Source organism: Zonotrichia leucophrys, chromosome 27, assembly GCF_028769735.1.
Source record: "Zonotrichia leucophrys gambelii isolate GWCS_2022_RI chromosome 27, RI_Zleu_2.0, whole genome shotgun sequence".
Taxonomy (NCBI): domain Eukaryota; kingdom Metazoa; phylum Chordata; class Aves; order Passeriformes; family Passerellidae; genus Zonotrichia; species Zonotrichia leucophrys.
Genome location: NC_088196.1, coordinates 4,112,324 through 4,127,164, shown reverse-complemented (window position 1 = coordinate 4,127,164; position 14,841 = coordinate 4,112,324). Strand labels below are relative to the sequence as shown.

At 63.4% G+C, this 14,841-nt stretch overlaps 1 protein-coding gene across 1 annotated transcript; it reads right to left on the bottom strand.

Moving 5' to 3' along the window:
• Positions 1-10,320: 10,320 nt before the first annotated feature.
• NEUROD2 (neuronal differentiation 2) lies at positions 10,321-14,515 on the bottom strand. The gene is made up of 2 exons (XM_064733587.1): positions 14,366-14,515; positions 10,321-13,242 (listed from the first exon to the last, which is right to left on the bottom strand). The coding sequence occupies exon 2, from the start codon at positions 13,235-13,237 to the stop codon at positions 12,161-12,163; it is 1,077 nt and encodes a 358-aa protein (XP_064589657.1). The 5' UTR covers positions 13,238-13,242; positions 14,366-14,515; the 3' UTR covers positions 10,321-12,160.
• Positions 14,516-14,841: the final 326 nt, after the last annotated feature.

Genomic DNA, 14,841 nt, shown 5'->3' with positions numbered 1-14,841 from the left:
GGCTACCCCCTGTCCGTGCCGGGCCGTGCCGTGCCAGCCCCGCTCAGAGTGTCACCGGGTGGGCAGAGGTGGCACAGCCGGGGCATTGAGGAGGAGGATGGGGGGCATTGAGGGCATCCGTGCCCTCCTCCTTCCTGCCGCCCTGGCTCAGCGCGGCTCCGCGCCGCACGGAACGGCACAGCACGGAACGGCACAGCACGGAACGGCACCGGAGCTGCCATCTGCCCCCGCCGCCAGCCCCGGTGACACCGCTGTCGCCGTCACCTGCCCCCAGCCGAGCACCGCGACACCGGGGGAGCCACCGGGACCCCGCCGTGTCCCCCCGCCGTGTCCCCCCTGCCACAGCGCCCGCTGCCCCCCCCCAGCTCCGCTCCCTCCACCTCTCAGCAAGTTTTTTATGTGATTACAGGCACTGCATGGTAATTAGTGCTAAACTCATTTGCACAACTACAGTTAATTGGCTACAACAATTAATTAATGTGTTGGAAATTTGGCACTGGAAAAAAAAAAAAAAGAGAGAGAGAGAGAGAAAAGAAAAAAAAAAAGTTTGTCATCAGAGGGGGGGAGAAAGGGGAGATGGGGAGGATGCACCCACCTGCACCCACCTGCAGCCCTGCTAAGTTTCCCCCAGAGCTGCAGTTCCTGCTTTGTTTCCTGCTTTTTTCTTTCTTTTCCATTTTCCCCCTTTATTTGTTGTTCCTTTTTCATTTCCCCCCTTTTTCCTGTTTTCCTGCATTCTTTCACCCCTTTTCCCGTTTTGTTGTTTTGGCTTTTTTTTTTTTTTTTTTTTTTGTGCAACTTAAGCAAACTCATTTCCCTGATAAAATACAGCATGACTAATGACTGAAGCATGTAAAAATCATTGGGAAAATGTCCTTGGAAGACGAATGCATTTTCAGCAGAATAATTAACTTAATTAACAAATTCACATGCATATTCATCAGGCTATTAATGTCTTCTCAGCTCAGCTTGACGAACATTGCGGTAATAACCATCTCATTTGCATATTGCATTCTACTGCTATCCAAAAAAAAAAAAAAAAGAGGGGGAAAAAAAATAAAAAAAATAAAAAGAGGAGGATGCAGAGGATGCGCTGCGCTCCCGGGGGAGGGAGGGCTGGTGGGTGGGGTGTGTGTCCCGGCGAGGCTCCGGGCCTCGTGTGCCGGGGTCCGCGTGCCGGGGAGCGGCGGGAGGGAGGCGCGAGGCCGCCGTGCCGGTACCCGCCGCTCCCGGCCCCGGCATCTGCGGCAGGCGGCGCGGAGCGGGCGCGGAGGGGGAGAAGGACCCGTAGCAGCTGTCGGCCTAATTCGGCAAACGTGCTGCTCGTGGGCGGCTTAGAAAAACAGATTAGGCGCCTGCGACAGGCTCTGATTCCTGACATACGCTCGGGGTCTGCGTCTTCATCGGTGGAGAGTGGAGGAGGGAGGGGGAGGAGGGTGCTGGGGAGGGTGGGGGTGCTGGGGAGGATGGGGGTGAAGGGGGTGATGGAGGTGAGGAGGAGGATGGGGGCGATGGAGGTGATGGGGATGACAGGGACGTTTGGGGTGGTGGGATTGATGGGGAGGATAAGGGTGATGGGGATGATGGGGTGACGGGGGTGATAGAGGCGAGGAGGAGGATGGGGGTGATGGGGTGAAGGGGATGATGGGGATGACAGGGATGATGAGGATGATGGGGGTGAGGAGGAGGATGGGTGGGAGATGGATTGGGGATGATGGGGATGAAGGGGATGGTAGGAATGACAGGGATGATGGGGGTGAGGAGGAGGATGGGGTGATGAGGATGATGGGGATGAAGGGGATGGTAGGAATGACAGGGATGATGGGAGTGAGGAGGAGGATGGGGTGATGAGGATGATGGGGATGATGGGGATGAAGGGGATGGTAGGAATGACAGGGATGATGGGGGTGAGGAGGAGGATGGGAATGATGGTGATGATGATGGGGTGATGGGGATGAGGGAATGGTGGAAGTGAGGGCAGAATGGAGTGAAGGGGATAATGGGAATGACATGGATGATTGGGGTGACAGGGATGATGAGGATGATGGGGGTGAGAAGGAGGATGGGATGATGGGGATGACAGGGATGATGAGGATGATGGTGGTGAGGAGGAGCATGGGGTGATGGGGGTGATGGGGATGAAGGGGATGGTAGGAATGACAGGGATGATGGAGAAGATGGGGATGGTTGGGGTGGTGGTGGTGACAGGGATGGTTGAGATGTTGGAGTGACAGGGATGATTGGGGTGATGAGGATGAAGGGGATGATGGGGATGGGTGGGGATGATGGGGGTGATGAGGATGAAGGGAATGGTGGAAGTGAGGGCAGAATGGAGTGAAGGGGATGATGGGAATGACAGGGATGATTGGGTTGATGGGGGTGACAGGGATGATTGGGATGATGGGAATAACAGGGATTATGGGGGTCATGAGGATGAAGGGAATGGTGAAAGTGAGGGGGGAATTGGGATGAAGGGGATAATGGGAATGTTGGGGGTGATGGGTTGATGGGGATGATGGGGATGATGTGGATGAAGGGGATGATGGGGGTGAGGAGGAGAATGGATGGGAGGATGATGGGAGTGATGGGGTGAAGGGGATGATGGGGATGACAGAGATGATTGAGGTGTTGGGGTGCCAGGGATGATGGGGATGATGATGGGGGTGATGGGGATGATTGGGGTGGTGGGGGTGATGAGGATGATGATGGGGTGATGGGGATGAAGGGGATGACAGGGTGAGGGGATGATTGAGGTATTGGGGATCACAGGGATGATTGAGATGGTGGGGGTGATGAGGATGATGATGGGGTGATGGGGATGAAGGGAATGGTGGAAGTGAGGGAATGGGGATGAAGAGGATAATGGGAATGATGGCAGTGATGGGGTGAAGGGGATGAGGAGGAGGATGGAGCTGATGGAGTGATGGAGTCATGGGGATGAAGGGGATGAAGTGGATGATTGCAGTGGTGGAGTGAAGGGGATGATTGGGATGATGATGAGGGTGGGGATGGAGGGGATGACAGAAGTGAGGGGGTGACGAGGATGAAGGAGATAATGGAGATGTTGGGGGTTATGGGGAAAATGGGGATGAAAGGGATGAAGGGGATGGTGAGGATGATGGGGGTGATGGGTGTGGTGGAGGCAATGAAGATGAAGATGGGAATGATGGAGACGAAAGTGGTGAGGGTGGAAGGTGAGGAGGAAGATGAAGGTGATGGTGGGCTGAAGGTTGTGATGGGGTGATGGGGTTGAAGGTGATGATAAGGGTGATGGGGATGAAGGGGATGATAGGGGTGATGGAGAGGATGGGAGTGAAGAGGGAGGTGGGGAGGATGAGGATAAAGGGAATGATGAAGCAGATGATGGAGGTCACAGGGATGAAGACAATGAAAGGAATTAAAGGAATGATGGATGATGGATGGGTGGATGGATGGATGGATGGATGGATGGATGGATGGATGGATGGATGGTGGATGGATGGATGGATGATGGATGGATGGATGGATGGATGGATGGATGGATGGATGGATGGATGGATGGATGGAGATGGATGGATGGATGATGGATGGATGGATGATGGATGGATGGATGGATGGATGGATGGATGGATGGGTGGATGGAGGATGGGTGGATGTGGATGGATGGATGGTGATGATGGATGGATGGATGGATGGATGGATGGATGGATGATGGATGGATGGATGGTGGATGGATGGATGGTGATGATGGAGGATGGTGATGATGGATGGATGGGATGGATGGATGGATGGATGATGGATGGATGGATGGATGGATGGATGGATGGGTGATGGATGGAGGATGGGTGGATGATGGATGGATGGATGGATGGATGGATGGATGGATGGATGGATGGGTGGATGGATGGACGGATGGGTGGATGATGGATGGATCCATGGATGGACACAGGGGATGGGCAGATGAATGGGCTGGTGGCATACAGGAGGGGGACAGACAGAAAGGTGACTGGGTGGGGAGAGGGTGACTGGACAGACCAGCATACAGGCCTGGACAGACAGACAGACAGACAGACAGACAGACAGACATGATGGCTTTCCTCAACCAGGGGCCATCAGTGAGGGGACCCTGTCCTTGTGTTGCCCCCTGAGAGGGGACAGCCCCTCCTGTGACCCCTTGGTGGCGCCCAGGGCCTGGAGGGGGACATGGGGCTGTGACCCTGGGCTCAGGGGTCTCCCCTGGGACATGGCTGGGACGGTGAGGGGGGTCCGTGGGACACCCATGTGTCCCCTCACCACCGGGGGGGCCACCAAGGACCACCCAGACCCCTGGGATGGGCACAGGCCTCAGCCAATCCCCATGCAGGGTTTGTGCTGGCAGCCAATCCCCATCCAGGGCTGGTGCTGCTGACCAATCACAGTCTTCCCCGGATTTGATCCCGCCCACCTTGGCCATATAAAGACTGTGCCTGGCCGTGCCTGGCGGTCTTTAGGGTGTCCTGAGTCCCTTTGGGTCACCCTGGGCTCCTTGTTGTCCTTCCAGGACCTTCCCCATGACAATGTCCACATCCCTCCCCTCCACAGCAGTGGATGGTTGGGACAGGATCCAACCCCTTTATCCTGGGGGTGCCCCCAGCACCCTCAGCTGTGCCTCGGGGCCCCCAAACCCGGGGGGACACAGCCCAGTGCCACCATCCCTGTCCCCCTGGTGTCACCAGGGCTGGTGGGTCACCTGGCACTGGGGTGGGGGGGACATCAGGGATGGGGCCACCACCCCAAGTTTGCTCATGGCTGCGAGGTGCCACCAGCCTGTCCCCGTGACCACGCTGAGGGACACCCCCGTGGCGAAACGGGGAAACTGAGGCACGGGTCACCGGGGGTCACTGCAAGGTGAGGCAACAAAGCCACCCTCTAGGACCCCACAGGCTGGGCAAAAACCCCAAAATGGGGGGGATCCATGCACGAGGGGGGGGCGTGGAGCCCTCGGGGGGCCAAGGTCGGGTGAAGGGCGGCGGGGAAGGGGCGGGGGAAGCTGCGGGAGCTCCGTGCCAGCTGTATCCGGAGAAAGGCAAATAATTCAGCGGCACCAACCGGAGAGGAAGCAGCCCGCGGAGCCACGTGCCAAAATACCAGCAGTAAAGTAGTTAAATGGATCCAGCGCGGGAGCGAGGAGCTGCGAGAGCGCTTGGGCCCCCATCCAAAGGAGTTAATGTCCCACAGTATGATCGATTAGTTGTCAGACGTGATTTCAAACCAATACAAGATGAATGGCATCATTTTCCTTCCCTGGGTTTCGGCGGAATTAAGAAGCCATTAGCTAACACAAATTTTTGGCAACTTTAATAAAAAAAAAAGAAAAAAAAAGAAAAAGGATTAAAGCTCTAGGGTAGAGTTTTGTAGCGAGCGTTCCCCAAGGTAACGGGCGGGGTGGGGATGGCACTGTGTGCCACAGCGGTGACCACGGTGGTGGCAGTGCCACCGCAGATGCCAACAGAGGCTTTGCTTCCAACCGGAGCCACGCACGGGGCTCGGGGAGCTGCCGCCGGTGCCACCCCCGTGAGGAACCGGGGGTCGCGGTGGCGGTGACGGCGGTGGCGGGGGGCTTTGTGCCGGGGGTGGCAGCGCGGGGGACTCGTCAAGGACAATCGGAGCACAAGCTGCTGCTGCCCGTGTGCCCGCAGGCGCGGGGCCGCCGTGCCAGCCCAGCCGTGGCCATTACGGCTCCGTGCGCCAGCTGCGATCCCCCCGTCCCCGGGGACGGCGAGGAGGGGTTTGGGCACCGTGCCCACCGCCCGGGCACCGGGGCACCGCCACCGCGGGGTCACGCAGGGTGATGGGCAGCGCCGGTTTGGTGGCCGAGGGCGGGGATGTCCCCTCGGAGCCACGAGGGGTCAAATGATGCCGTGATTCCTCCAGAAATCGCCTTTTTTTGTCACCTCTGTGGTGAAAGGACAACCTGGGCCGCAGCCACCCCCTCCCCGAGCCCGGCTTTCGCTGCCGGATCGCCGGATTTTAGGGGTTGAATTAGGATTATTATCACAGCTGCTCTAAATGTAATTAGTTTTGCTCAGAAGTTGTTTGCTTTGCCGGGATTACGGCGCAATCCTGCCCGCCCTGGAATTTGGGTAAGGCTTTAATCGCCCTGATAACGCCGCGCCGCGTTAATGTGATGATTCCAAAGGTGTGCTTTTCGATTCTATTTAACCAAAAAAAAAAGGTTCCTAATGGCGGAAAAGTGAATTAGGAGCGTGTGGGACAGCCGGGACAGCGCTCAGCACCGGGGGCAGGAGCTCGGCTCAGGCCCTGCTGTGCCACCGTGCCCAGGTGTGCCCACCCTGTCCGTGCTGCCAGAGCGCGGGTGGATGGAAGGGGGGTCCAGCTCGATGTGACACCACCCATGTGCTGTCCCCAACCTCCTCCCGTGTCCCCTCCATCCCTGCAGCCCCAGGAACGGCATTTTGGGGGTGTTGGCGCTGCCATCTGGAGGGCACCGGGCTGTGCTCCAGGCACGATCCAGCAGCACCAGGGAGCGTGGCCGGGGCTCGGGGGCCACGGGAAGGGACCGGGGGCTCCCGGAGCCCGGCACAGACTCTGGTGAGCCGGAGCTGCCAAGAGAAATGGGCAGATTATGGGAGGAACACGGGCCAAGGCAGGGCTGGGATGCAGCCGCCGTAAATCAGCTTTTAAGTAGCAACAAAATGGACATTTCCCATATGAAATGAGGCACCGGCTGCCACCGGGAGCGGGGAGCGGGACCCCGGCCCCGGGGCACCGGGACAGGGCGGGAACCCCTGCCCGGGGGTCCGGAGGGGTTGCGGGGATGGGCTGGAACCCAGGATGGGGAAGGGAAGGGAAGGGAAGGGAAGGGAAGGGAAGGGAAGGGAAGGGAAGGGAAGGGAAGGGAAGGGAAGGGAAGGGAAGGGAAGGGAAGGGAAGGGAAGGGAAGGGAAGGGAAGGGAAGGGAAGGGAAGGGAAGGGAAGGGAAGGGAAGGGAAGGGAAGGAAGGGAAGGGAAGGGAAGGGAAGGGAAGGGAAGGGAAGGGAAGGGAAGGGAAGGGAAGGGAAGGGAAGGGAAGGGAAGGGAAGGGAAGGGGACTGGGCTGCTGGGGGTGCTCAGGTGGGCACCACCTGCTCTCCAGTGCTCCCAGCCAGAGCTGGCCTGGTGTCTGCTGGATCCAACCTCCCGCTCTGCCCCTGCTTGGGGGTTTTGTTCGTTTTCTCCCCTTCAAGCCCAGGAAGGGCTGAGGGCAGGTTCCCACCTTCCCACCAACCTTGGCTGCAGACCCCGGGCTGCTCCCACAGCCCCGGCCCCCAGGTGCCCCCAGGTGCCCCCAGCTTTGCCCTTCCCTTGGCACCACCATTGCTCTGTGCCCTCCCAGCTCTGCCCGTGCCCCTCCGGAGGGCAGGGCTCCCTCCTCATCCCCTCGCTGTCCCCAACACCCCCGTACCCAGTGTGGGGATGGGGACAGAGCTCAGTGGGGCAGGGGCTGAATGGGGATGGAGAAACTCGATCCCCTCGGGGCTGCGACGGCCACGATGGGGGCAGACACACGTGGGGACGCTGCCCAGCCGGCCCAAGGCCCTCCAGGCCCCGCAGCCCCCGGGGCCGGGCCGGGGCTCCGGGCGGAGCTGCCGGCGGTGCCGCATTCCGGAGAAGCCGCCTCCGCCGGCGGCCGGTGCCAGCAGGCGCTGGCAGGTTCGGAGCTTCGCAGCGATTCCAGGCACAGATGTCCTTGTTTTAACTCCTCTGCGATGGAGCCTGGCAGACCGGGCGGGGGAGGGGGCGGCTCTGCAGCCCCCGGGGCGCCGGGGATCGCTGCCAGCCCGGCCCGCCCCGGCCGCGGCTCCGGGGACCGCCGGGACCCCCCGTTCCTCCACGGGGAACGGCGTCCTGGGCTCCCCAAGGCACGAAAACGGGGACAGCCCCGCCCGGCCTGACCCCCACATCCCTCCGTGTCCCCCACATCCCCTCCCGACCCCCGGGCAGCCCCCGGCCCCCGGAGCGGGGCCGCCTCCGCAGCGCGGCGAGCGCCGGGCGCCGGGAGCCTCCGGTTTTTTATGGTATCTGCAATTTTGGCAGAAATCTGTCTTTAATTTAGCTGTCCATATAAAAATCCGCACTGTATAATAATGAACAGATGCCATGAAATTTAAACTGAAGCAATGACTCCTCCTCCCCCCCCCTCCCCGGCTGGCACTCGCCGGTGGCAGCGGCGACCCGGAGCTGGCGCTGGCCCCGCGCCCCCGCCGCGCTCCGCAGGGCCCGGGAGGGGCCGGCCCGGGGGCACCGGGGGCACCGGGGGCGCTCAGGGGGGCAGACACCCACCCCCAGCTCTGAAACAGCGGGGCTGAGTCCCGGCCAGCCGCCCCGCCGGTTCCCCCGGTGCTGACCGAGCTCCGCTGAGCCCCGGGCGGCCGCGGGGTCCCGGTGGCTCCCCTGAACCCCCAAAACCCCGCGGGGTGGGTTTGATGCCACGGTGGCACGAAACACTCGCAGAACCCAGCGGGGAGGCGGCTCCCGACCTCCCGCTGCCCTCCCCGGGAGCCGCCGGGCACCGGACCGGGCACCGAGGCTGTGAACCGGGCTGGGCACCGGACTGAGCACCGGGGCTGTGAACAGGGCTGGGCACCGGGCCGGGCACCGGAGCCTTATACCGCGGCTGTGTTTCTGAGCCGGGCACCAGCACCGGGCACCGGAACCTCATACCGAGGCCGGGCACCGGGGCATTGCAACGAAACCGTTCACGGGAACCGTGCACCAAAACCTTCCACCGGAGCTTTGCACCGGAGCCGTTCTCCGGAGCTTTACACCGGGGCCGTGCAGCCAGTGCGGGGCCGCATTGCGGGGCCGGGCCTTGCCGGTTCCCGCATTTTCGGCGGGGCACCGGGGAAACAAAAATCCCGACAATTGCACGGAAAGCGCAGCCCCGCCACCGGAACCGGCACCCCCGGCACAGCCGGTCCCGGAGCAGATGTCGGCGGCCCCCCCGCAGCCCCGCGTCCCCCTCCTCCCCTCCGCGGGGCCATCCGCCCTTCGCCGCCGCTGCTCGGGCCGCGGCCCCGGTGCCGCCGGTGGCGGATGGCGGCGGAAGGGCCGCACATGCACGGCCTCGGCCCCGCGGAGCCTCCGCCCGGCCCCATCGGTTGTCCCCGCGTCCTCCCGGGGTTTTCCCCCCGAGAAACGAGTCCCGGGAGGATGGTGGGGCCAGAGCCGTCGGAAGAGGATCCGCGGCTCTGGGGAGAGCGGCGAGCACCGGGGCCCGACCGGGGACTCGGGGGCGGCTGCGGATCCGTTCCCCAGCTCGGGCCCGACACCGGCGGCTCTGCCACCGGGCCCAGCACGTCGGGGCCGCGCTGGATCCCGCCCCAGTTTGCAGCCACGGCCCGACCCTAAACCGGCCCGGTTTATCCCCAAAAGCCGCGGGGCTGCGGGGCGCGGCTACCGGACACACATAACGGGAGGAAACCGGTGCCTCCGTCCCCGCAGCCCCTGTGCGGCCCCGGCGCTCGGTGATCCCGGGGAGAACCGGCCCGCACGACCGGGAGCGCAGTGCCCGGCGCTGCCCGGTGCCGGCGGCTGTCGGTCGGCGGTGAGCCCCGGTGGTGCGGTCGGTAAATGAACCGACGGCCGTTAAGAAGCCCCAGCACCCGTTCAGCACCGCGGCAGCGGACAGCTCCTCTTCGGGCACCGGCACCCGCGCTGCCAGGGCTGCACCGGGCACCGGGCAGCGCTACCGGCACCGGGTACCGAGAACGGCGCCGGACATCGGGGATCCCGGGGCTCCCGTGGGCACCGGCTCCTCGAACCGGTGCGGGAGCTTCCTGGGCTCTAACGGGAGCCAGCAACCGGCACAAGCATCGGCGCTGGCACCGGCGCTGGCACCGGGCACCGAGCCGAGGCTCCATCGGGAAGCAGCACCGGGAACCGGCACCAGTCCCGGGAGCTGACCGGCTTCCCGGGGCCACCGCCGAGGAACCGGCCTTGGCCGCCGCCGCCGCGCAGCCTTGCCGAGGCCACCGGCACCGCGGCCCGGTGCCAGCCCCGGGCACCGAGCCCCGAGCTCCCGCTCCCAGGGGAGCGCAGCGGTGTCACCGCCGGGGGACCGAGCCGGGCCCGCCGCACCGGATCCCGGTGCCTTTATTGGTGAGGGGGGGACACCGCCTCCCCGGTCCCGGGGGGGACACCCGTGGGGCACAGCCGCGTTATATCAGCGCCGCCGCCCCGCGGGCCGCGCATTCGGGCGGCGGGAGCGGCGCCGGCACCGCCGGGGGCCGGACGGGGGGGGCTCGGCCCGGTGCCCCCCGGTGCCCCCGGGGCGGAAGGAAAGCGGCGAAGGCGGCGGAGTCAACATTGAATATTTATTAATCGCCGTCGAAGGACGCTCGGTAATTACAGCCTCGCCGCGATCGCACCGGCGGCGGCTCGTCACGGCCGACGAGTCCTGGCGGGGCCGGGACCGGGCGGCGGGAGCGTCCGGGGGGCCGGGGGGGGGCGGCCCCGGCAGGGAGGGGAGGGGGCCGGTGCATGCAGAACGGCCGGGCCCCCGGCCCCGCGCCCCGAGCGCCGCCGCCGCCGAGCAGGCTCCGGGCGGCGGGGACGGGGACCGGGAACCGGGACCGGGGAGCGGGATCGGCGCCCGGCGCGGGGGGGTCTTGCATATCGTTGGCCATAAATATTTATTAATCGAAATGAAACGGAACGGAAACACGAAAGCACTTCTGGTGTCGGGCAGCGGGTCCCCTTTGCTACAACGGTTTGTGGGTTTTTGTTTCTTTTTCCCTTTTTTTTTTTGTTTTTTTCCCCGTTTTAGTTTTTTTTTCCCGTAACTTTTTTCTTTCATTTTTCCCCTCATTTTTTCTTTTTTTTTCCTTTTTTTTGTTTTTTTTTTTTTTTTCGTTTTCAAAACATTTCTCAGAAATCCTCCTCCTCTCCTCCTCCCTGGTCTCTTAAAAATGCTGGTTTCTCGAAGGTGGTGCGGGCAGGTTCCGACAAATAAAAAAAAAAATCCCAAAAAAAACCAAAGAAAACCCAACCAAAAAAAAAAAAGCATTATCGGCTTCCCGGTGTGTCCCGGCTGAAGGAATGCGGCAAACCGGGCCGGAGACCCCCGGGCCGGGCGCAGCCCCGCCAGCCCCCCCGGAGCCCCGCTTGCATAGCTGCGGGCTGCGCTTCCCGGCTCCGCCAGCTCGGGAAAACCGGGGCGGCTCCGCTGGGGAGGTGGTGGGGGGGTGTCTTTTTTTTTTTTGTTTTTTTAATTATTATCATGATTTTTTTCCTTTTTTTTTTTCCTTTTTTTTTTTTTTTTTCCCATTTTCTTTTCCGTTTCAAGTTTTTAAAACAGGTAAAAAACGTCCTGACACACGCGCTGCGAGGAGCTCCCGGGGCGGGGAGCGGGGCCGGGGCCCCCCCAAAGCAAAGTGCATCTCGGAGCGTCCGCCGGGCCGGGCCTCTTGCATAGATAGAAATTGGGGTTCGTTCCTCCCTGCGCCTCTTTATTGCTTCGGAAAGTTTCGCTCCGCGCCGAGCGCGGGCTCCTCTCGCTCCCACGGGCCGGGGCAGCGGGTGTCCAATGCCGGGGGGGTCCGGGGGGGATCGGGGTCAGGGCTGGGGAGGGGGAGAAACGGCCCAAAATGGGGGTGGGAGGTGGGGGAAAAAAATGGAAAAAAATGAATGTATAAAATTGAATTAAAACGAATTAAAAGTGAAACGAAGCGGCTCGACCCAGAGGGTCGTGCTGGGGAGCGGGGAGGGCTTCGGTGGGCTGGATGGGGGGGTCGGCCAGTGTGGGGCGTCTCCCCTTGTAAAATAAATTAGTAATAATAATAATAATAATAATAATAATAATAATAATAATAGCTGTGATCGTTATTATAATAACAGCGACGATAATAAAATAATTCAATAAATAATCAAGAAGTAGCAATAAATAACGAAAATTTTCAAAATAACGAAATCGACCAGAATCAAAAAATTAAGGGAAAGGGAAAATCCTCCCAAAAAAGCACTTTGTCCCCACGGGGCGCGGGGACCCGCCGCCGGGGCCGGGTCCCCATATTGCACCAAAGCCCACGGCGGAGCCCCGGGGGCCGGTCCGCGGGTGGGGTGGGGGGGTTCGGGGGAGTCTCCCCCCCGTCCCCGCCACCTCGGCGATGGGGAGGGGGTCTCGGGGAGGGGAAGGAGGGGGTCAGTTGTGGAAGAAGGCGTTGAGCTCCTCGTACATGGGGCCCCGCTCGTGCGGGAGGTGCATGTCGTAGGGGAAGATGTTCTCGGAGTGGACCCCCCCGCGCATCCCCGCCGACCCGAAGACCAGGTTGTGAGCGGCGGGGCGGGAGCCGGGCAGCGCCGAGTAGTGCATAGAGTAGTGGTAGCTTTTCTCGTGGTCGGGGGATGAAGAGTCCTGCTTGAGGGAGAAGTTGCCGTTGATGCAGAGCGGGGGGCTGAGCCCCCCGTCGTACTCCGAGCTGTTGTAGTCGGGGGAGGTGTTGCCGTAGAGGCTCTCGTAGGCGGAGGCGCAGTAGCCGTGTGTCCTCAGCCCGTGCGGCCCGGGGCCGGCGGCGGGCGGGCAGGGCGCCGCGGCCAGCCGCGAGCAGGGGTAGGGGTAGGGGTGCACGGCGAAGGAGGCGGCGTTGGGGCCGTGGAAACGACCCCCGTCCTGGCCCTGCTCCGTCAGGAAGTTGCGGGAGTTGAGCTGGAGGCAGCCGGCCACCAGGTTGGTGGTGGGCTGGGACAGCCCCTTGCACAGAGTCTGCACGTAGGAGACCAGGTCGGGCCGCTTGCCCGAGCGCAGGATCTCGGAGAGAGCCCAGATGTAGTTCTTGGCCAAGCGGAGGGTCTCGATTTTGGAGAGTTTTTGCGTTTTGGAGTAGCAGGGCACCACCTTGCGCAGGTTGTCCAGGGCCGCGTTCAGGTCGTGCATCCGGTTCCTCTCCCGGGCGTTCGCCTTCTGCCGCCGCAGCTTGGAGCGCTCCAGCCGCGCCTTCGTCATCTTCCTCTTCTTGGGGCCGCGCTTCTTGGGCCGCTCGCCCTCCGCCTCCTCCAGGCCTTCCTCCTCCTCCTCCTCCTCCTCCTCGTCCCCTCCTAGCTCCCCTTCCTCCTTGCTCTCTCCCAGCGAACCCTCGGGCGGCTCCTCGGGGAGGGCGCAGCCCTTCCCCGCCCGCTCCTCCTTCTCGCTCCGGGCATCCTCCTCGCACTCCTCGGCCCAACCGGGGAATTTCGGGACTTCGGGGACCAGGCTGGGCTCGCTGAAAAGTCGCGTCAACATGGTGGCTGCAGCGGGGGGCAAAGAGCCAGGCGTTACCGGCGGCCCCGCCGCCCGCCGCCCCCTCCCCGCCCCGCTCCCACCCGCCGGGACCGGCGAAAACGAATTGGGCGCGGGGCCTCCCGCCGCCGCCCCCCGCCCCCGCCGCCCGACCCCGGGGCCACCGGGGCTCTCTCGGGGCGCGGCGATTCCGCCCCGGCCCGACCCCCGCCGGCCCCACCGCCGGGGTCCCCGAGGCCGCCGCCCGCGCCCCCCTCCCGCTCCCCCGCGCCCCCCCCGGGCCCCCCCCGCTCCCGGCCCGCCCGGTGCCCTCCCCCGGTGCCCCGAGGGCCGGGCCCGGTGTCGCCGGTCCCTCTTTGACGCCTCCAACTTTTCCCCGCCGCGGGCGCGGAGCGGCCCCGGTGGCGGCTCCGCCACCGCCTTCCCGGGGCTGGGGGGGATCGAGGCGACACCGCCGCGCCCCCCGCATCCCCAGGTACCCCCCGTACCCTCTCCGGCCCGGTCAGCCGCGCCCGCCTCCCCCTCCCCGCCCCGGGGCTCCCCGCGGCCGCCGGAGCGCGGCCCGGTAAAATGCGGCGGCACCAACCGGGGGGCGGCGGGGGGCGGCGGGGGCGGCCGGGGCCCCCCCGGGGGGTGCGCGGTGGCCGCGGGCGGCGGCGCTGCCGGGGGCGCCCCCGGGGCCGGTGGGCGCGGCGGGGCCGGGGCGGGGGCGCCGCCCGGGGCGAGGGCCGGGGGCGCCGGGGGGCAGCGGGGGGGCGGCTCCGCCAGGTCGGGCCCCCCCGGGGCGGCGGCGAGGCGGCTCCGCGCTGATTTCGTTGATGCCGCTCGGCCGCCGCTGCCCGCTCCGTCCCACCGGGACCGCGGCGCCCCGGGCGCGCCCAGGCTTGGGGAGGGGGGAACGGGGGCGGCGAAACCCCGAGAACCCCCCTTGGGGGAGACTTCGGCAGAGGGAGAAAACCCCATCAGCGGGGCCCGCGGGGAGCGGGAGAAGCGAGGGCCGGGGGAGAACGAAAGATGGGGGGAAAAAAGGGCGAGACGTGGCGGAGAAACAAAATCAACATGGAAGTTGCCTTTTCTCCATTCAAGTTTCCTCCGCTGCCCTCCCAACCCTCCACTTCTTACATAACTCACCTTCGGGCGGACCGCAGGAATTCTTATTTCATTGTTCCCAGCATCTTCTGGGAGCGGGACGCGGCTCCTTGAGGTGCTCCAGCCTCCTGCAGTCCTCTATCCAAAAGGAGGCGAGAGTGGCATCTCTACCCAGCAAAGGGGGTACCAGCTCTGCTGCCAGTGCCATATGGTTGGCACGTCATGCGCGAGAGCTATCACATGAGAGCTAATGATTGACATGCGCTTGCATTCAGGGAGATTTGTCTCTCTGGGGAAGGAGGACTCGCCATCTGTCACTCTGTACTCTAAAAAAAAAAAAAAAAAGAAAAAAAAAAGAAAAAAAAAAAAAAAAACCTCTTCCAAATCTCCAGCTCTGCCTACACGCTGCAAAATGGGACCCGGGCGAGATGCAGGCGATGGCGGGGCCGGGAGGAACAATGGAGCCGGCGGGAAAAGCGGCCATCCCGGCAGGGCCGAGCGTGGCACGGGCACAGGCG